This window comes from Halichoeres trimaculatus, unplaced genomic scaffold (assembly GCF_033239565.1).
Source record: "Halichoeres trimaculatus isolate MK-OKI-2021-1 unplaced genomic scaffold, fHalTri1.1 fHalTri1_scaffold_8, whole genome shotgun sequence".
Classification (NCBI taxonomy): domain Eukaryota; kingdom Metazoa; phylum Chordata; class Actinopteri; order Labriformes; family Labridae; genus Halichoeres; species Halichoeres trimaculatus.
Window position 1 is genome coordinate 37,142,748 of NW_027437186.1, and position 23,213 is coordinate 37,165,960.

The 23,213-nt window shown below is 38.7% G+C and overlaps 1 protein-coding gene across 5 annotated transcripts in view; it reads right to left on the reverse strand.

Moving 5' to 3' along the window:
• Positions 1-23,213, reverse strand: part of macrod2 (mono-ADP ribosylhydrolase 2) — a 925,620-nt gene that overhangs the window by 649,421 nt on the left and 252,986 nt on the right. For all 5 annotated transcript variants that reach the window (XM_074676103.1, XM_074676102.1, XM_074676100.1 and 2 more), the window contains exon 4: positions 2,413-2,442. In XM_074676103.1, coding sequence (XP_074532204.1) covers positions 2,413-2,442 — 30 coding nt within the window. The remainder of the gene's footprint in view (positions 1-2,412; positions 2,443-23,213) is intronic.

The following is a 23,213-nucleotide window of genomic DNA, read 5'->3' on the forward strand; positions in this document are numbered from 1 at the left end:
CCAAACACCCCCTCCCTGCTCCTCTGCCGGTTTCCTCTGCACTCAGACGGGGCCATATTTTACTGACCAAAAACACAAATAAACAAACTCCCACTGAAAAAATCTGATATCAGTCTGAATTCACGCTTTATTTGGAGAATTTTCAGCGCGTTACTGTCACACAAAAACACCGCTAAATAAGGCTCTAGTTCTCATCGTGTCTCCCAACCACTCCAGGTTGGGAGAGTCTTTGCCCCAAGTGGAGGAGTTCAAGTATCTCGGGGTCTTGTTTACGGGTGAGGGGAAATGGAGCAAGAGGTTGGGGCGGCGTCGGCAGTGATGCAGATGCTACACCGGTCTGTTGTGGTGAAGAGAGAGCTAAGCCAGAAGGCAAGGTTCTCAATTTAACAGTCAATCTACGTTCCACCCTCACCTATGGCCACGAGCCGTGGGTCATGACCAAATCAACACAATCACGGATACAAGCGGCTGAAATGAGTTTCCTCTGCAGGGTGTCTGGGTTTAGCCTTAGGGATAGGGTTCGCTGCTCCTCTGCATCGAGAGGAGCCAGATGAGGTGGTTCGAGCATCTGGTGAGGATGTCTCCTGGACGCCTCCCTCAGGAGGTGTTTTGGGCATGTCCAACAGGGAGGAGGGCCCGGGGTAGACACAGGACGCGGTGGAGAGATTAAGGGTGTATTCAGACCTGAACTGTTTGGTCCACTTTAAATGGACCAGGGTTCGTTTCCCACGCTGGTGCAGACTTTCCATGCAGGTGTGATTAGACACAAACGAACCCTGGTGTGGACCAAACAACCGGACCCAGACCCACTTTTTGAGGTGGTCTCGGTCCGCTTCCAAACAAACTCTGGTGCGGTTCGTGGTTCTCCGGTGCAGGTCTGAATACAAACCAAGGTCCATCCGAACTAACTACAGGATACATGCTCCTTTTGGGCCTATAGAGCCACCGTAACCTAACCGTCTTTGGTTCATACCTGATCCTCCGTCTTCTGTTTAGCCACGCTGTAGCTAGCATGTTGTGGGTCAGGACACGCAGAGCATAGCGCCTCCTTGCTGCGATCATTGGTCTTCCTGTTCCTAAATTGTAAACGGTGTTGTTAAGCTGCTTTGAAGGAGCTGCTCTTGAAACTGAAAATGATTTAGCAGCTCTAATAAGAGCACAAACACACATGTTTACCTCCATTTCCAGGTCTGTGCTCTGTGTGCCGCTCTTTGTCAGCGCTGTCCAATGAGAGCACTGATCCTCACACACCTGGATGTGTTTACAGAATAGTCCACTTGCAAAAAGTACAATCTGAATACTAACCGCACCAAACGAAAAAAATTAAGTCCGCTCTTGGTCTGGACCAAACAAGTGGACCAAAGGACTTTTCTGGTCTGAATTCAGCCTTAATCTCTCAACTGGCCTGGGAACGCTTTGGTTTCCTCTTAGAGGAGCTGGTGGAAGTGACCAGGGATGGGGTGATTGGTCTTCGCTGGATGGATGGATGGATTCGCATTTTTTGCTAAATAAATAACTGTTAACTTTCTGTATTAAATGACCGACTGTAAAACTGGTCATTGCCTGAAATTAATATTCAGTAAAATAGATGATTATACCTCATGGACTTGAAATGTAACCCCAATTAAAGAATCATTCGAATGACACAACAAGAGAAGACTCTAAAGAGACCCACGCCTGAGCCGGTCAGGATGATATTTTAAAGATGAACACACAGTTCAGCCTGTGTTAGAAAGACGCGGTGTGGGAAAACCATAAATAATGCTCTGATGTCTAACGTCCTCACAGCGTAGGAACTGAAGTCTGTCAGGAAACGGTGACACATCCAAAGTGACAACCAGCACAGACGGATCAGCAGCTCGGGCTGAAGCTCTGACCTTATTTCATTGTCAAACCATCCCAACAAACCATCAGAAAGCCCTCCTCAGACCAAACATTAACATTCCTCATCCAGCTGGGCCCGTTTCCTCCACCTCGTCTTCATGTGAAGACCAAGAATGATTATTTCAATCATGTCAGTGTAAAAGTCAGATTTGAGGAAAGGAGAACAGTGGGGTTGGACAGTAGCATTATCCTGGAGTTCCCAGCCTATTATTCCCACACCACGCTCCGCTGCCTCACATTTCCTCCGCTGCTTTGATGATAATGTTCTCCGGCAGGCCACTAAAGTAATGACCGTCTCTCTGTGTGGTACGGTGGGAGGACTGAGCCACGCTGCACACTGATGTTTAGGTCTTACACTGAGCCACATTTAACTCAGACACTTGGAGCGAAACAGACGCCGCAGTCACAACCACAGAAGAAGAACGATTGTGCCAATATGCTGCATCTGATATGTGCAACTTTAATTGCTTTAATACCACGGGAGCAAACATTTGCATGATTTAATGAAAAATGAAGTTTTTCACTTACCTCCTCCTCCTCCCAGAAGACTGGAGTTTGCTGAAAGGAGACAGAAAAACGAGTCAGTAAAACACCAATTTACCAGCGTAACCTATTCGTATATTTAACTATACAGAAGAAATGGCTGAAACTGAGAACACAAAGGATTAATTCATGAAAACACAAAAGGAGTATGATTGGCGCAAAGTGCCAAGGATTGCCTGGAACTGGCTCCAACGATAATGAAATTATTGCTGTTTTTCAGCTCCTCAGTCAAATCTGTGATCACACGTTTTAATAACCGTACCTGGCAACTCCAGGTTTTTGAATTTTAATGGGAGTTTGAAAAACACAATCACCATCCAAGTATTACAAGTAACAAAAAAAAACAGCACCCAATCATTTCTTTATCACATCTCCAGCAGACAAAAGAGATCCCTGCGTGTGGCGGTGTTCCCCTTTTCAACAGCAAATGAGCGAGTTGGCAGCAGAAACCTGACTCACGCTGCAGCTCATTTCAATATTCACTCCTTGGCAGATTCCTTCTCTGGCGATATGACAGAGGTTACGCTCCATAAAACATGTGGTTCATTAAAAGTTATTAACAGAAGAGTAGAGTTTGGGACGACTGTGTCCACCCTCAGACACAGCAGTCCAGGTTTGGCCTTTGTTGGGTCTTAAACAACGTGAAGCCTGAGCTGAGATGAGCTCAGAAACATCTACAACGGTTAGTGCTGCAGCCGCACAACAAGAAGGTCACCGGTTCAATTCCCAGTTTGCCCAGTGGATCTTTCTGTGTGGAGTTAGCATGTTGTCCCTGTGCATGTGTCCAAAATTGTTGGTAGGTGTGTGCCCAACATGTTCCTGTATTGATCAGAATAACGATAATATTCTGATAACCAAGGAGGCATGTAAACACCTTATTCATATTGTCATAACCTGATTCACTCATTTGTTTGTGTGTCATCTTAATTGTCTCAATTTGTTTGTCAACTCATCTCAATCATAGAGTTGCTAGGCGCCGCCCTGTTGGCTATGGCTGCCTTTTGCAGCAGCTCTTGTCTTCTTTCGTCATATTTGTATTTGGAGTGGATCATCACTTTGTTTGGCTCATTTGTTGGTCATGAACACCAAACTTTTTGTGTCTTCAGTGATATTTTTACTACTTTTTCTCCTGTGTTTGTCTGGAGATCCTACATGTAACCATGGCTGCATTGTTAACATGTGAAATCAGCTGTTAGCAGCCTGTAGCATGTCAATGCTAACTGGTGCAAGGCCTGATATTTCCCACAAGGTGAGGAGAAGGAGGTGAGGACGACGTGCTGGTTCTCAGGTGTGAGCTAAGAAGTGACGACATGGACCTGTCCTTCCATCCATCGTTATTGGGAACCTAAGATCTATCTCCAATAAGATGGACGAGCTAGCTGTGCTAACCCAGCAACAGAGGGAATACCAGAAGGCAGAGTAGCATCATGCTATTAACAGACATGGCTAACAGAGCTAACAGCAGACACCAACACCACATTGGAAGAACTTCACCTGTCTTGATTGCTGCTCTGACTTCAATTTCAATGTACTTTACAATGACAATAAAGTTCTATTCTATTCTATTCTATTCTATTAAGTCAATTTCCGGTTATTAAAAACCCAAAGCCTGTATCAACCCGGATTGGGTCGTGTACACGTGTTATTCAAAATATGCTCGAAAGTGAGATATTTGAAGGATTATTTTTACTTCTTGGCATGTTCAACATGGAAAGAAAGCTAAAGACTGGACACTATCAGAGCAAAGGGGAGACAAACTCAAGAGTTTAAAAGAGTGTTTAACAAGCTGTGGTTGGACCATGGTCTGGGTGAATACTTGATTCTGATTGGCTGCAGGGTGTCTGTTAAAGAATGTTGCTGGACACCTATAAAGAAAAAAGCTCCAGTCAAATAGTCTGATTGTTCTGAATTATTGCCCTGACTCAAACACCAGTTGGTAACCATGGCAACAGAAACTCAGAACATACGTTAACATACGTTATTTCAAAGTTAATTTATCACAAGACAAAAGATGAGTGATTTTATAGTTTCCTGTAACTTATCTGGTGACTTTGATTCTCAGAAAGAAAAAAAAAATTCTCATCATCATCTATCAGAGTATCATTCGTTCATATCATATCCGTTTTGGAATCCAAAATCGGAAAACGGGTAACAACTTGTTATTTCATATCTCTTTTTCAAATCAAACATCAGAAAACAAATAGTCTAATTTTCGCTGTTTTGATTTTGTTTTTGAAATTAAAAATAGAGAATGAGAAAATGGAATTATCATGGATTTTTTTGTTTCATCCGGTTTTTGGTTTGTATCATTTTCGATGTGTTGTGACTCCATTGTGATTCCATTGATGGGTGAATCGAGCAGCATGATAGCTAACATTTTACACGTTTTTCTCAAGGATGGCTGATGTGTACGTGCTTTTTTTAAGAGAGGAAGCGTGTCACACTTAGGAGGCATCGGTAATGGAATGAACGAATGATACACCGATAATCCTCTGGACACACACAAGCTGTAAGAAGTGGACTTGCCCTCTGAAATTATACTTTGTCGGTAACATTTTACTTGAGAGGTCTGCAAATTTCATCCCACTTAAGTAATAATTAGACAAAGTTTTTTCTTATTTCTTTGAAATTAGCACATAACTTTAAAAAAATAATGTCCAAATTGATTTGTTGTTTTTTTTCCAGTGTCTTTGAAATTCACTCCAAATTGCAAGGTAAGAAGGTGACGATTAGCAAATAATTTACTTGAAACAAAATCACAACCAAGGACAAAATGTTTTTAGAAGTATCCTAAAGTTTCTGCTGTTTCCAGAGAAGCAGGTGATAAAAAGCTGCTTAGTTCTTGAAAGCAGAAGTTAGCTTCATGTTTCCTCTGATAATTACCTTTGAAATGTTCAGTCAATAATTCAGTTTCCCAATAAGCAGTTGATAGTTCGCTATTTGTTATTTCATTTCACCAAGTTCTTTAGTACCCAGTTTGTTGATATGCATAATTGAGATCAGATGCAGAATGATAAACTTTTATGATTGGGCCTATAACGTTTTATATGATACAACTGAAGGCTTCAGATGTGATATTCAACCAGAGTGGAGTTGGAAATTGGCCTTACCTGATTGTGACAGACACTGCAAGTACAGGCGCACTGCAAAACACAATCTGGACAGAAGTTATGTCTAATTTTCACCAAATTCTCAGGAAATTTCAGCGGTAATCTCAAAGAAATAACATAAAACCTTGTCTAATTATTACATAAGTGTGATGAAATTTGCAGACCTTTAAAGTAAAATGTTACCACTTTGTATCGTGTAACATAATGTCAAGCAAATTTAACTGCTACGGCCGACCAAGATGTGGATTCTGTGGCCAGAGCTGGTACCTAGCCAGTCCACTCAGCCGCTGCTTGTGAAAAACGTACAATGTCAACGGTAAAAAAACAACATTAAAGTACTGATAATTGATTTAACATTAATTTATTTGGTAAGTGACTGTGGTATAAGCAGGATAAAACCCTTTGAGGTATCCATCATCAGAAGTTTTCATTTCTGATGATGGATACCTCAAAGGGTATCATCCTTTATGTACAGCACAAAAGTGAGCATCTTGGACTACTTGATGGAAATGTCAATACAGTGTCTTAACCAGAATATGGACCTTAATAGAAATGTGATGTGCATGTAAACATAGGCTATGTGTCATCCCTGTGATTGACAGGTGACCAGGCCAGGGTGTACCATGACAGCTGGGACAGGCTCCAGCCAATCGTGACCCTGAGCAGGGTAAGAGATACAGAAAATGGATGGATGGATAATGAATGACACAAAAAACTGAGTATTTTCAACTCAAGCCAAGCTGCTCAGACTGCCTTTGAGGTCTGGGGCCGTTTCCACATCAGACCAATCAGCTGTTGGGAGCAGAAATCTGTCTCTGCCTGTGTTTGACGTGTGTGAAGTTTCTGCTGTGTGTATGGATCGCTCTGAATTCAGTTGAACCCACAGTTCCTGCAGCAGAAAGCATCACCGCTGACAGCTGCTCTGCTATTCACAACCCCACAAAACCAGAGCACGCTGCACCGGGCTGCAGGAAAGTCTTTGCACATTTTCGCTGAAGCATCATTGGTGCAAAGTTCTTTGTGAATCCAACGTCGGGACAAGCACACAGAGTGATAGTGACATGCAATTCATGGTGCTATCAGTCACCACGATCCACAGGAAAGCCTCCAAATCTGACTGTCAGTCTGTTGTCAGCTTTAAGACAGCGCAGTTCAAACGTACTCTGTGAGTCCAGGTGAAGCTCCAGCATCAGCCACAGCTTACTGGTTCATCAGGAGGTAACGTCACCAGGCCATCGCCTCCAAGGATGTGTCATTAAACAGGAAGCTAGACGCGTTTTCTGTCAGTTTAAGACATGAACGGCACATAAGAGCAGAAAGCTTAGAGGGGATTTAAAGTACAGCTGTTAATTTGGACGGTAGAGGGAGAAGGTAGCGTGTGTGTTTGAAGTGAAGTTCATACAGCGGGCAGTTACAGGCTCATCCGCTGTAACATGCCGTTAATGATCCTCTGTTCCCCACACAGGGTCCACTTTCATTATCAGACAACACCGGCCCTTTAAGAGCTGATCGTTTGTGGGGAAACCGTTTGGGTGCACGGCGGCTGCTAATGATCATGTGTTATCATGGACAGGACTCCAATCAGCACACACACACTCGTCTCCTCGTGATTAGGAGCAGAGGGGACTTCTGGGGTTCAGTCCGTTTCCACACCTTTCTGCAGCACCATTATGGTTCTGCATTGTTCTGATCCGAGCAGCACACATGTGAGTGGGCACCGGGACAAAGAAAGCTCTCCCACTGCAGAATTTGTTTCATCAAAGGGCTTTTGTTGTGTGTGTGTTCGTGTGTGTGTGTGTGTGTTTATACAATATGAGCCCAGCAAACACGCAGAAGAAAAAGCAACTCAAACAGGGATGTACTGACAATCCTCTGTCATGTTTACAATAGCACCTCTCCAGGTTTTTCTCTGATGAAAAAGACGCTTGTGTTCTGGCAGCCTTTGTTTAGCTCTGGAATCTGTCAGCGATCAACAGCAAACACACGACTCAAACATGCATTCCCAGAATAGGAAAGTTTGTGCTCGTGTTCCCACAGCATTTGGGAATGTAATACAAAAGTAAAAGCTTTATTGAAGCGGCGAAACAGAAAATACTTTGACTGAATCTGACAGCTTCACTGCTGAAGAGGATTCTAGGTGTTTTTGTTTTTTTTTTCATCTAAAATCTGCTGCTGTATATCTTCTGGCCGTCTTTGTCAGGCGTCAGTCAACCTCTGAGTTCATCTGTCTTACCTCTGCATCCTTCTCTATACCAGCTTCATTGGGTACTAGATACAAGCCTTTTTATTTTTATTTTTATCTTTAACATTTTTCTTTTAAAAAATCATGGCCAGGGTCTTGAATTCTAAATTGTTAATTTTTTTTTTCTTTTCTTTTTTTTTTTGTTTCAAATTTATTCATTTATTTATTTATTTATTTATTTTATTTCATTTTATTTATTTATTTTGAGTACAATGTGTATATTTCAATATAATTCAATATGTTTCTTTCCTGTTTTCCTTCTGTATATTTTTACAAACCTCCATAGACAATATAGGAAAAAAAACTGAAAAACAATTATAACAAACAGGAAATAAAAAGATTAAGTACACTCCAAATTATAAATTTCAGGCTCAAATCCAGGTGAGAAACAAGATGACAGGTAAACAACAGGAGGATTTTGCATTGCTAAAAGGTATTATTATTATAAGTATTATTAGCATTATTAGTATTATTATAAGTTTAGTAGTTTTTAGCCTTTTATTTATTTCAATATTTACCTAACATTTCTCTTATCTATTTATTATTATATTTCATGAATTTAGTTTTTAATTATTTTTTTCATTTTATATATATTTTATATATATTATATATATTTATCCATTTTTTCATTGTTTTATATTTATTAAATTATTTATTTATTATTATTATTATTATTATTATTATTATTATTATTATTATTATTATTATTATTATTATTATTATTATTATTATTATTATGATCTCTGGTTTGTACCCAAAGTTTTGTCAGATGTGGGAAAATAATGCAGATTGAAATAATTCCCCCAAATTTCATGACCATATTTACATCTATCATAAAGAAGGCTGGGACAGAGGCAGAGCAGAGCGTTTTAAATTTAAAAAGAGCATGTGTTTTATCTTTTGTTTTTGTTTTATTTTTATTTATTTTTTTATTTTTTTATGTGAGACCTCCTGGTTTACAAATGGTTCAATAAAATATCTAAAACTCACAAACCGGGCGCACACAAGTAGCTTGGGAGTTCACCATCTTCCTCCATTCTTGTCGGTGTCAAGTGTTGGACAGAAGCAATGACCTTGGTACCGTCCTGGTCCTGGTCTGGCACAGCCCGACAAGGAACTACATCCCTTTCCCGCTGGGAGACGTCTAAATTAAATTTTCATCTGCATTTAAAGATTTCCATGTCTGAGACCTCAGGGTTCAGACTCTGAGCTCATAAAGACGGATGTTCCTCAGGAATCATCTCCAACGATCTGACCGGACCCAAAGGCTCATCAGTTCAGAGAAGCCTTGGTATATTTTCCCGTCAGTGCCTGGAGTTATGGTTTATTTTATCTGTCTTATCACGCTTTGTTTCGTGCTGTGATGAGATGATTTGTTTCGTTCTGAAGTGCATCAACATAATGTGCTTTCACAAGACGAACAACAGAGCGATAGAAGAAAAACACATAGATCAGACTCCTCTGGTGGTGTAGATGTGAAAGGCTGGCTGCTGTTTACCTCCTTCCTCTGTCTTCAAAGTTAGAGATCCAGTTTAAAGCAAACTAATAGTGCACCAGTTTCCAGAGAAGTCTATCATCATTGTCGGGTCTCCTGGGGAGTCTTCCTATTCCTGAGCTATTAAAACACTGGGGTTTAATTACCTGACATTATGGAAATGCATACCTGAGGGGGGTGCTTCATTTACTCCACACCTAATCAGAGAGTGAAGATGTGGCTGCTAATCAGCGTAACACAACTCTCCGCTGTGTGTGTGAGTGTGAGTGTGTGTGAGTGTGTTTTGTGGTGGTAGTAGTGAACTCAGGGTTGAGATGTTGGATGCTTTTTAACCGCATGTGACTGGGTGTGATCACGGCGGCGGTGGCGGCCCACTGGGAGACGAGCGGCGCCTGACAGCCATCTCATCTCTGCAGAGAGTTTAATAAATACGCAGGAAGGGAAGAGGAAAAATGCTGCTTTATGCCTTTTCATTTCCTGCTCTCCCTGCTTCCTCTGCTTTAATGATCAAAATGTCATGAAACATGTTTTGGCAGTTTATCTTGGAGCACACCGCGCTGCGTCTGCTCAGAGTATCTGCAGCCTACAGAGTCAGTGAGCTCAGCCTGTGGAGATACATATCAGGGAGACATTAAACCCAGAAATAGATGGGGAGCAACTTTAAAGCTGGCGTACAATTTCTACATTTAAATGAAAGTGTGTAACATCCAAGCCTCTGCCAAACCGGCTCACTATGCTCTGATTGGGCTTATCACTGCCAGGTAATCGCTCTCCATTTCCTTTGGAAAGTCGAGCCTCAAAACTGCATTTCACCTTTTTTTATCCATCTGAAGAGTCGATCAGAAACGATTGGTTAGCTGCTGAATGAACTTCAGAGGACAGTTCCTCCATCCTGTCGTGGCATTTCCTCCAAGGTCCATGTGCGAACATGTTCTCCCGGAGACTGAAATAAATATCTAGCACCAACTATCACGCTCCACCTGAGACAGAGGTGACCCCGAGTCTGAGAGGACGAGCAGCCTTTACCATGAGTAGGTTTCAGCAACAAAAGCAACATTTTCACCAAGGAACTCTGAGAGCTATAGGAGCAACTTTTCAAGGATCTATCCAAATAACCACGCTGTGTCGTGAGTTTTCCTACCAAGGTCCAAAGACAATAACGTCTGGATGATTCAGGATCTGAAGGGCAGAAGAATCTTAGTCAGAGAGAGCAACAGTAGCAGTATTTCTGCCAAAAGGAACAGGAACCATTAGTAACAGGAGGAACTTAAGCTAAGAAGGTTCCCAGAGTCCAAACCAACAATGGTTCCTGGTTGTTATCTGCTGAGTGCTCATTGAGCATGTTTCTATTTATACTGTTTTCCTGACTCTGATATAGTTTCTGCTGTAACATCACAATTTCACAGTTTGGGGTCAATTAAGTTATTCTATTCTATATTTTATTGTATTATATAAATAATCACTATATTTTATTATATTATATTATATAATATTATGTTATACTATATTATATTATATTATTTTACTTTTTTAAATTAATTTATATTTTATTATATAATATTATATGAAATTAATTTATATTATTTAATTTTATTTTATATTATATTATATATATTATTTTAAATTAATTTATATATTTAATTTTATATAATATATTATTTTAAGTTAATTTATATTAAATTATGTTATATTATTTATTTGTTTTATTGTATAATATCATATTGTATTATATTATGTTAAATAAATTGATATTATTTTATATTATATTATATTATTTCATTTTATAAGATTTTAAATTAATTCATATTATATTATATTATATTATATTATATTATATTATATTATATTATATTATATTATATTATATTATATTATATTATATTATATTATATTATAGGATAAATGAAGCTTGTGGCCCCACATCATGTACTTTATGGAGTTTTCACTGAGTGATTCCAGGACAGATCCTCAAATTACAGAGACGAGCCGCCCCACTTTTTGGGATCCTTCCATGGGAGTGCCAGACTAAACTGATCTGATCCTGGACGTGGAGCTAAAACACTCACTGCAAAAAAAACTGAAATCTTATCAAGTGTTTTTGTCTAACTTTCGGTAGAAATGCCTTTTAAGACTCAATATGAGCCACATTCACCTGACGAGTCCAAAAAAAGTCTTATTTCAAGTTATTTAAAGACAATAATGAGGTCTGAATTACTGTTACAAGTAAAAAACAATCTGCTACTTGTATGAAGACATTATTATAGTTTCAAGCAAATTTTCTTGTTTTATTCGCAGATTTCTTTTTTTACTTGTTACAGCAAATCAAACCTCATTGTGTCTTAAAACAGCTTGAAATAAGAGATTTTTCTGGACTGACCAGTTGGTTGTGGCTCATATCAAGTATAATACAATTTTTACTTAAAATTAGACAAAACATTTGATAAGATTTTGATTTTCTGCAGTGCAGCTTGATTGGCGGAAAGAATGGTCACTTCCTGTGTGACAGCGGCTGCTCTATTTCTCCTGACGACACACAGCCTTCTCTGAAACTTCTTTGTAACAAAGAGCCACATGCCAATCACAAAGAAGACAAATTGCTGGATGTCTTCCATCATTTGTGTCGCACTGCTATGGCGTCTCGCTATGACCTAACTGATGCAGCTATCAGAATCTAGCTTACATGCCGTCTATCAAGTGCCAAACCGTACTGATCTGTATCGGACCGCTTGGTGGAAATGGGGCTTTAGTGGAAATGCTCAAAGTTGCTGTTCATTGAGGATCCACTTGAGTCTGGCTGCAGAAAGTAACTCTATCGTCCAATCAAAAAGGAAGCTCAAAGCCTGCGTCATATCCAATATGGCTGCGTCCGACGATTGGCTTCATTTCTTTGTATCAGGAGCAGATGGATGACATCACAGAGACTACGTACAGGTTTTATACAGTCTATGGTTTCAAAACAAAACTGTGAGAACCCGACCAATCACGTCCGTGTATTCTGGGGCTGATGCGTCTGTGTTTGGTCAGACAGGGGAACAAGGAGTGGATGAAAACATGAAGCAAAGAGTTGGGGCCTGGTCCAACCGACCAAAGCTCTGAGGTCTGCAGACCTTTAAGGATGAGGGGAATTAGTCTGCTGATAGATAAATATTCAGAGCCAAACTTTATTTAGGATTTATTTATTAAGGATAATGAAAGAAGGAAGGAAGGAAGGAAGGAAGGAAGGACTGAGGTCAGAGTGAAGCTCCTGGACATGTTGCATTTTCTTAGCCTCTATTTTTAGCCTCTTCTACAGCTTCTACATTTAGTCTTATTTAATAATTGATCATCAGCTTGGATCTTAAATTTGGTCTCTGTATTTTTAGAAACTATTTCTGAACAAGCGCCCAGGATTTTCTGGGGCTATGAGTGTTACGTAACTCCAGGGTCGCCTGTAGCTCTTCTTTGGAGAGGAAGTTCTGACGCTGGTGCATCGTGGGCCAAGGAGAAGAGGGGACCGCCGGGGACGTGTGAAACAAGCCTCGCTTCAAAAGGAAGACACAGACGTTTTTCACTGCAGGTTTAACAATCTGTGCTCAGGCGTAAGACAAAGCAGAAGCAGTTGGCAGAGAGAGGAAGCAGACCTTCAGAGCCAACCAACACTCCTGGCACCAAAGGCTGTTAGCTTGTCCTTTATCCACTCCGACTCGCCCGAGAAGAGCTTCAATTATCCTGAGTGAAAATCAAAGCACAAATCCATATTTGGCCACATCCACCACACGATGCATATTTTATAGTGTATGTATTAATTATAAACTAGATCCTCTCGCTGTTTGTGCCGGCCCTGGGCTCCGGCTGGCTATCTCGTGGAGGATCAACACATTTCTGCCTTCAGGGGGGCAGTTGGAGAGCCAATAATTAGTATTATCAGAAGACCATTATCTGTTTCTTCTGCAGCAGCCGAGCGGCTACATGTGGAGTTGTCTCTTTGGATGTATGTTTAATGGCTTTTTGACTTTGCCGTCCTCTCCACTGTCCGCCTGTGTGTGTGTGTGTGTGTGTGTGAGTGTGTGTGTGTGTGTGTCCCCTGGAGAAAAGCATGAATCAATTTTTCTTCAAGGGCAGAGCGGACCACATCTCCATTTAAAAACCAACACATTAGACAAAATACTGCACTGATCCTTCAGCTGGAAGATTACAAGAAACCTAAACATTTAGAGCAGCAGTGGAGATCAGCCTTGAAGCTTTGCAGCGACCCAGTTAATGAGGAGGAGGAGGAGGAGGAGGGAAGCAGAGGAGCAGGCCACCACTCACATCATGTTGTCTTAGCAGGAACCACAACATGGGTCATAAATCTCAGCAGAGGGCTCCTCAGACCGCCTGGAGATGGCAGGTCATTAGGAACCGCCGGTCCACGGCACCAGGCTCGCTCGTCACACACATGCCTCAACTGTCACTGTGGGAGCACCCACTTCCTGTCTGCCCTTTGAACCCCTAGCCTCCCACAGCAACCTCATTTATCCCTCAGCCAATGACGACACAGCAGGGCTGCTTCTGTGTATTTTCACATCCAAGAAGTCATGATAACAGAGTCCAGGCTCTGTGTTACAGGATCAGTGTATGATATGGAAACCCATTCCTGCCAGTAACTTATTTCTAAGACGCAAAGACTAAAATATGAGATAAAAAGTCATATTTATGAGAAAAGGTCAAAATTATAAAAGAAAAAGTTGAAATTATGAGATAAAAAGTCATAATTATGAGATTTTAAAAAAAATCTTAATTATGAGATAAGTTCAAAATTTTAAGAGAAGGCAATATTCTGAGATTAAAAAGGTAAAATTATGAGGCAAAATGTCGAATTTTGAGATAAAAGGAGTAACAAAAGAGATTAAAAGCCTGAATTATAAGATAATAACTCAAATTTATGATATAATGTCAAAATAATGTCACAAAAAAAATGAAATTATGACATAAAAGACATTATTATGAAATAAAAAATCAAGATACAATGATGATGAATCAGAATTAAAGGAAAAGGCAATATTCTAAGATTAAAACGGTCAAATTATGAGATACAAGGAGTAAATTAAGAGATTAAAAGCCTGAATCATAAGATAATGACTCAAATTTATGAGATAGTGTCAAAATTACAAAACAAAAAAATAAAATTGTGATATAAGGAGTCATTATTATGATATTGTATAATATCTTAATAATGAGATGAGGTCAAAATTTTAAGAAAAGGCAATATTCTGAGATTAAAAAGGTCTAATTATGAGATAAAAGGAGTAAATTAAGAGATTTAAAGCCAGAATTTTAAGATAATAACTCAAATCTATGAGATTAAGTCAAAACTATATCACAAAAAAATGAAATTATGACATAAAAAGTCCTAATATGACAAAAAAAAATCAAGATGCAATCAAAATTATGACATAAATCACAATTATAGGAAAAGGCAATATGCTGGGATTCAAAAAGTGAGATTGTGAGGCGAAATGTCAAATTATGTGATTAAAGGATTAAATTAAGAGATAAAAAGTCAAAATAGTGAGATAAAAAGTTGAAATTGTGATACAAAAAATCTTAATTATCTTAAAAATATATATTTTTTATAATATAATATTAATAAATTAAAAATATGAAAGAAAAAGTTAAATATTCTGAGATGAAAAGGTGAAATTGTGAGGTAAAATGACCAAATCATGAGATAAGAAGCTGAAATTAAGTTAAAGATTTAGATTCAGAATATTTGTCATTGTCACAAAGAACAACAAAATTACGTTTGGAGCATCAATAAATATTCTGAATCTAAAGAAAGTCTAAATTATGAGATAAAAAGTTTAAATCGTAAGGTTGAAAGTCAAAATTATGTGATAAAAGATGAAATTTAAAAGATAAATGTCTAAATCATTAGATAAAAAGTTGAAATAGTGAAACAAAAAGTCATTTTTATGACATAAAGTTAGAATTATTATACAAAACGTTGAGTTCATGAGATGAAGAGTCATAATTATGAGATTTTTAACAAATCTTTATTATGAGATAAATCAATATTCTAAGATAAAAAGGTGAAATGTCAAAATTATGAGATAAAAAGCTGAAATTTAGAGATGAAACATCTACATTATGAAATAAAAAGTTGAAATCATGAGGTAAAAAGCCAGAATTTTGGGTTGAAATGTCATTAGTATGAGATAAAAATTCATATTTATGAGATAATAAATCTTAATGAGACAAGAAGTCAAAATTATGGGGAAAAAAAGTCAGCATTATGAGATGAAAGATGAAATCATTTGGTAAAATGTCAAAATTATGAGATAGAAAGTCACACTTGTGAGATTTAAAGTCATATTTATGAGATATAAAATCTAAATGAGATGCTATGAGATAAGATGAAATTATATGGGTTAAATGTCAAAATAATGAGATAAAAAGTCAATACAATGAGTTAAAAAAAGACATAAATATGTCTTTAATTTAAGGGATAATATGAGATTATTTTTCTTAACTGGCATAAAAGGGCTTCCATAGAATAGATTGAGGCACCGCATCCAGACAGCGAGCACGGACATGAATACGGAGTAAATCGAACAGTGGAAGCGCCGTCTTGTCTCGGTGTCTCCATGTGTTTGCAGAGCGTTCATAAAAACCGTCTTGTGTGCACATCTGTGTGTGCAGAGGGCAGTGAGGCGTGCAGCTGGGGCTGCATGCATGGAGTCGTCAGCTAGATCATGCAGCTAAATGGGAAGTGCTAGTGCATAACCACAAAAACCTCAAGGCAGTAAACAGATCCAGTGTCTACCTTCTGGTCTCTGCACCTCAGCTGAACCCTTTAAATATGCTCTGCTGAATGCACACTCACCTTATCCTGAGCAGCCGCTCGCACGCTCCTCTATAAGCTCAGAGGTTAATAGTGTGCTCTGCTGTGACTCTGGGATAAAAAGGTGGAGTAGAGAAACTAATAAAAAAGTTTTATGGTTCTGGTTGCCTGCTCTGTTGCAAATAGATAGGCTGCTGAGTCAAAAAAATCTGGGTGCAATTTCTCAACGAAGCCGCCGCTTCAATAAAACGCTACAGGCCTATCTGTGTCTGCGACGGAGGCAGACGTTTCAGCAGGATTGTCCCTAAAAAAGTCAAATTAACCACGATAAGAAACGTTTCTTTGTTTTAGAGCCGGGGTTTTAACGTTTCACCTGTCTGCTGGGGAGGAAATGGGAATCCAAACACACAAACCGTCCCAGATAAAAGCACAAACTGGGTCAACAGAGCTGCTCTTTGTAACCGCCAGTCACATCACTCTCTCCTCCATTCTTCGGCTTTAATTAGAAATCATATTCATAGCTAATTTGACAGGCACAAATTAGCATCTACTACAAGATGAACTGGGAATGGATGGCCCCGAGTAATGAAGGGAATCGTTCAGAGAAACAAAGAGCCGATCGTTTGTCCGCCTGGCTGTCACGTCCACGGTCATTAGACGTTACTTCTTTTAGTTTCCTGGTGTCCAACATGTCAGCGCAGAGTCGTTGGAGTGAAGTGCTTTGGCAAATTATTTTGAAGTAGTGATGCTCTGCACGCAGGGAGCCTTTACGACCAACCAGCTCTCCTAGGAGGCAACGCCACTGGGCCTCCACACACACACACACACACACAAACATGAGCGGGAACTCACAGACTGACACAACCCAACTCAGCTGAAAATATTCACGCTGGGATTTAACTTCTAAAGCAACCAATTTCATGTCCGCGGCGCTCACTCTGTGTTGAATGGAGGCAATTCAAAGCTTTAATGATGGAGCTCTCTTTTCCGTTGGTCGCCGCCCAAATTCTCACAAATAGAAATTAAACTTAAATGAGCCACCAGTTGTGGGATGAGAGAGCAGAGGCAGCAGTGGTAATTCTTATTTGTGGCACATTAAGAATGCATGCTACACCACACACACACACACACACACACACGCTGCCCGGCCTGATAATTCTGCTGGGCGCTTTTTGTTCTTTATAGCCGCTAGTGGTCCCTGAGGAGCCCAGACTGAGCCAGATGAACTTGTGTTCGAGGTGGCAAAAACCCAGCAGCACATTCTCTCACACACACGACGAGACGCCTGGCTGAGGCTTTCTGAGATATTAAATGTAGAATTATGCAACTCTGGCTGAAAGGAGAGGAAGGCTGTGCTCCAAACTGGAGTCTGAAAGAAGACCAAGATGATACGACAGTATCAGAGAATCTATAAACATACACTTTAAGTGAGGGTGAGGTTCAGGTGGCATTACAGAGAGGAACCTGGGGCCTCATCTATAAAGGCTGTTTATGCAAAATGGGGCTAAAAAGTGGCCCCTGCCACGAGAGATAGACCTGGGTCTGCAACCTTCATTTCATAGGAGATATTTAGCCTCAGCTCACCTGGATTAAAGTTGATCCGAAGCCACAAAATCTACTTTGTCTACTCAATAAAGACAATGGAAAGTATAACTATCTATCCATAGTTAAAATCCAGTGACCAATTATCTAAACAAGAAGAATTTTTTTTGAATTTGTGAAACTGCACATGTAATGTCTTTTTTAATTTAATTTAATTAATTTAATTTAATTTTATTTAATTTTATTTAATTTTATTTTATGTTATTTTATTTTATTTTATTTTATTTTATTTTATTTTATTTGGTTTTTTTTTAGATAAATCTGCAAAAATAATAATAAAAATAATTAAAATTTCAAAAATTTTCAAAAGTTAAAAAAAATCATCATAAAGAAAAAATGCAACAAACAGAAATTTAAGAAAATTGTTAAAGTTTTAGAATTGAAATATAAAAGAATTAAAAAATAATTTAAATAATGAAATTTGGTTAAAGTTTAAAAATAGAAGAAAAAAAATAGAAAAAAAATAATTAATGAAATTAAGGGAAAAAAATTAAAATGTAAAAATAAATAGAAAAAAATGCAAAAAATAAATGTTTTTTTAATTTTACTTTCAAAAATTGTTTCATATCAAACTTTACTGACGGATCCATGTCATCATTTTCATCATCATCATCATCATCATCATCATCATCATCATCATCATCATCATCATCATCATGATTCAAACCAATGGTTTTATTGAGGCTATGACCACACATCTTATGAGCTGTTTCCAATAAGTCACTGTCATTATGACAATAAATAAATGTAAATAGGTAAATATAATAAAAGTCTGTTACATCTACATTATTTCAGAGCCGTCTCAGCTTCATTATCCCGGACAGACCTCACAGGACGGTACACTAACTAACGTAATCACTGATCTAGAGTAAAAAGTGAGCCCAACACAGAAACCACAGAGCCTCCAGTTTACATTCTTATCTTTCAATTTGTGCGTTTATCATGAAGAGTGGTTTGAGTTTAATTAAGATGCCTGTGTGTAGACACACAGGGTACACAGACACTGCAATGGCTTCAAACAATACTCCACAGTGTGGGGGGTAAAGTTGGGGCATCTCTGATGTGATTCATTCATTCACAAACTCCTCTGTTTCTGAATCACCAGGTTTCTTTTTTCTTCGTCGCCAGGATCCAGCGCTGGAAACCATTTCTGGGTTTGTGGCACACGTACATTTTTAGTCAGGATTCACTCTTTTATAAAAGCGGCCTCTGGGCTGTATCCAACTCAACACTTGGGATCAGATTTTGGTATCATATTAATCCCTGATGTCAGCAATATGAGTCTTGTATTTCACTTCCAAGATGCTGATCTGTAAGAGTTTTCCAGCAGCTTTGGCTTTAAGCTGTGCCATAAATAAAATCCTGTTGGCTTCTTTTTCAATTTGTCATTTTTTAAACTGCAGCTCTGGAAAAAATTAAAAGGCCACAGTGTAAATGAAGAAAGCCTCTCTCTGGTTTGTATCTGAGGGAGTTATGTTTTGTTGTGCTCAAGAAAAAAATATGATGCCTATAGTTATGCTTGAACCTTTACTGCAGCTGCAACAGAAGTTGGTGGAAAACTTCACATTTCTCTAACAGCTCAGCCAACAAGCTGCTTCCACTTTAAGAAGCCTGCAAGTTGCATCTGCATCTCCTCTGAGACACAAACTTCATCATAAGACACTAAATGAAATTTAATTTCAGTGCCGTTTGGGAGCTCGGTGTTCCTGTAGGTTGCAGACTTTGTTACTTTATAAAACTGCAGAAGCAGAACCTGGTTATGGTCCCTGTGAGCTTTTCATTGGGCTGTTAGATTTAATTGAACTGAAGCAGGTAAAGTGAAGCAGCCTTTATTTGTTTTGTGCATTGATTCTCTCTATCATATTTCTGTTTTGCTGGATGATCAGCTGAACTCTGCCTCCTCTTTGTTTTTAGTTTCAGTTATTAAAATCTGGCGTAACAGCTCAAACGACGTGCAGTCCTGGGTTATAGGAGGACTTCACTGCTCTGCACGGTAGTTCATGTGCAACGGTCTTCAACCTGCGGCTCCTTGACCGCTTTACAGTGGCTCCTTGTTGCTTTAAGAAATATTACTGAAATAGTTTTTTATTTTTCTTACAGAGGGTATTGATGATTAAAGACTCTGACACTAAATTAAATCCTGCGCTCACATTTATTTGAACTAAATCTTCAGTTTTACAGCCCTGGGAAGATAACTACATCTACAAAAAGACTAATCTGGAAGAAAATACTGATTTGAATTCTGTGTGGATGGATTCATTTAACTGACAATATACATGCTTCATATGTGGCAGGACATCAGTAACCAACAAAAATAATTACATAAGAAATAACTATCAATATATGTTATCAAATTCAAGTAAAATTTGAAAAAAGGTTAAAAGATTAAACAGTTTTTTTTGTTTTTTTTGCAAATTTTTAACATTCAATTTTTTATTTTTGCATAATTTGCAAGTTTTTATATTTTTTTTTATTAAAACCCAAATTCTTGGAATTTCGATTTCTTTTGTGTTTTAGAATTTATTTCTAATTTGATTTTTTTTTTTTTGCTTTTCTGCAAAATTTTTAAAATTTAAATTTTTTTGCTTTTTTTTTTTTTTGCAAATTTTCAAAATTTAAATTTCTTTGCAATTATTTTGTGAATTTTCAAAATTTGATGTTTTTTGCAATTTATTTCATTTTTTTTTAAATTTCTAATCTCTTCTTTTTATATGAAAATTTTTGTAAATTTTGCAATTTTTGCACATTTTTTACATTTAATTTTTTTGCAATTTTCATTTGATGTTGGATTTCTTTTTTATTCTATTTATTTATTTATTTATTTATTTATTTATTTATTTATTTATTTATTTATTTTTTGGGGGGGGTTACTGCTATGTTTTTTATTTTTTTATTTTTTTATTTACTTATTTTACATTCATTTTTCTTTTTTTTTGAAACTTTTTTGAAATTCCAAAATTCATTAAAAAAAACAAAAAAAACTAAACTAAAGGTCCCAGCCTGAAAGTCCCTGTTTTTCCGTCTTTTTTTTTTCTGAGGAAGGGGATAAACGCCTCCTAATGACTGGAGTAAAGATGGGAGCCTGCTGTACCAGGTGACCGTGTGCAGCATCTTGACTCCATTTGTATTCCTATCAGCACCTGTCACACGCTGTTGATGCTTGAAAATAAATGTTTTTTGCTGCTTTTCAGAAGTACAGCAACGGTGTGATGATGTCTGAATGTATCAATGTGACAAGACGCGGGTGTCACTGTGATTAATCCTTTCCCTCTGCAGGCCTGTCACCCTCATAACAAAGCAACAATACCAGATGCCAAAGCCAGCCCACACGTCTATTGTTATAATTACCTGACCTTCAAATCCACATTAATGAGCCCGGGATGATCCCATTCTCTTTCATCATTTGGCTTCCGAGCCCTCCTTTTATCTAACAAGGTCACCTTTCACAACACGGCTTCTCCCTGAAATACACGTCCCCCTCATAAATATACATCCACCTGCATCTGCTCAGCCCGATCCCGGGAAGGCGGCTTGGAGAAATTACAAGAAAATAAAGCTGTAGGAGGGATCTGCAAAGCAGCAGGTTTGTACTTCCTCTGAAGCCGACGCTGAGGGAAAGTCAATGCCACCAAAGTTAGAGACAGAAAACTCCTTCCCAACGATTGGAGTGTTACTTAATAATTGTTTAGGATGCTAAAGACACAGCCGATTAGCATGAAGGAGAAAGACTGAGAGCGAGGGCTCGGACAGCTCGATGCAGGAGAGGAGCGCAGAGAGGGAGAGGGTTCATTAGATGAAGTCGTTTCGATCCACTCCCACTATTTTAATCACAAACACGCAGCAGTTGTCACAACAACAGAAAAATGCCAGCGGTTTGTAAGAAACCACGAACAGAAGCTCTGGAAAACAACACTTTCAATTATTCACTCACTCCACTCCTTTCAGTCAGGGTTTAGAGGAGGCGAGGAAAGGAGGCGCTGACTCCAGAAACAGGACATTTGGAACAACAACATCACGTTATGTCCTTTAAGTCTGAGGTACGTTAAAACCAGATAGTGAAGCTTAAAAATTATTTAACAATTAGGAGATGCCTGAACGCCACCGGTGAGTGATGCTTTATTTTCAGATCTGACCCCATGATAATCCAGAGTGGGGTTATAGCTTCCAGGATAATCGGGTTCAGGTGTTAAATAATGAATGAATAAACCCTGAATTTGACTTTATGATACCATTTGACACTTGCAATCTCTGCATGTACAACAATCCCAACACAGGAAGTGTGAAATCAGCTGTACAACCCTGAAATGTGACGCTGGAAGAGGCTGGGAATGTTGTAATCTTTGTATTTGGAGTGGATCATCACTTTGTATGGCTCATTGTTGGTCATGAACGCCAAACTTTTTGTGGCTTCAGTGATATTTTTACTACTTTTCTCCTGTGTTTGTCTGGAGATCCTACATGTAACCATGGCTGCATTGTTTACATGTGAAATCAGCTGTGAGCAGCCTGTAGCATGTCAATGCTAACTGGTGCTAGGCCGGATGTTTCCTACAAGGTGAGAAGAAGGAGGTGCTGGTTCTCAGGTGTGAGCTAAGAAGTGACGACATGGACCTGTCCTTCCATCCATCGTTATTGGGAACGTAAGATCTATCTCCAATAAGATGGACGAGCTAGCCGTGCTAACCCAGCAACATGCTATTCACAGCTAACAGAGCTAACAGCAGACACCAAGGCCACATTGGAGGAGCTTCACCTGCTGTGAGCAGACAGGATCCAGGAGACAGAGACTGAACAGACTGCTGAAGAAGCTCAGTCCTGGACCCTGTGGAGGTGGAGGCTGGCTGACTGGACAATGATGGACAAGCTGTCAGCATCTATTTTCTTATGGAGCTTTTTGTTCTTTCTATACACTTTCTTACTTTTGTTTTCTTGATTGCTGCTGAGACTTCAATTTCATTGTTCTTGTTACAATGACAATAAAGTTCTATTCTATTCTATTCTTAAGCTCCAATTAATTCTAAGTGTATTAACCAATCACGTTCCTGGATTCAGCGTGAACCAGGAAGTGTATGCATAAGATGGCACATTTGATAGCCTGAGACACTCGACTCTAGACCGAAACATCTGAGTTACTGAGATGCTGAAGCTTAGTAAATCCTAAGTGAAGTGACTGAACTCATACTCTGAAACTGAACGCGCTAACTGAACTTATGTGTTGCCATGGTGCAGATGAGACGAGCCGACGCATTAAAAATAGATTTTGATTGGACTTGGCGAGTTAATGAATAAATCAGAGTGATTGGCATGAATCTATTTTGCTGCACACTCATCTGTTGTTGTATGAGTGAGTATAAGGTAACGTATCTAAGGGCAAAAGCTAATGCTAACAAAAGTTTGGCTACCATGTGCGAGTGTGGGAATGAATGAGCAACTATCTGCGTAGCACGTAGCGAGGGGCTAAAAAGATCAAGGAAGAAAGATGGACGAGTAAATTTTATCAATGTTTTATTTAATTTAGCAGTTATTTATTTGATC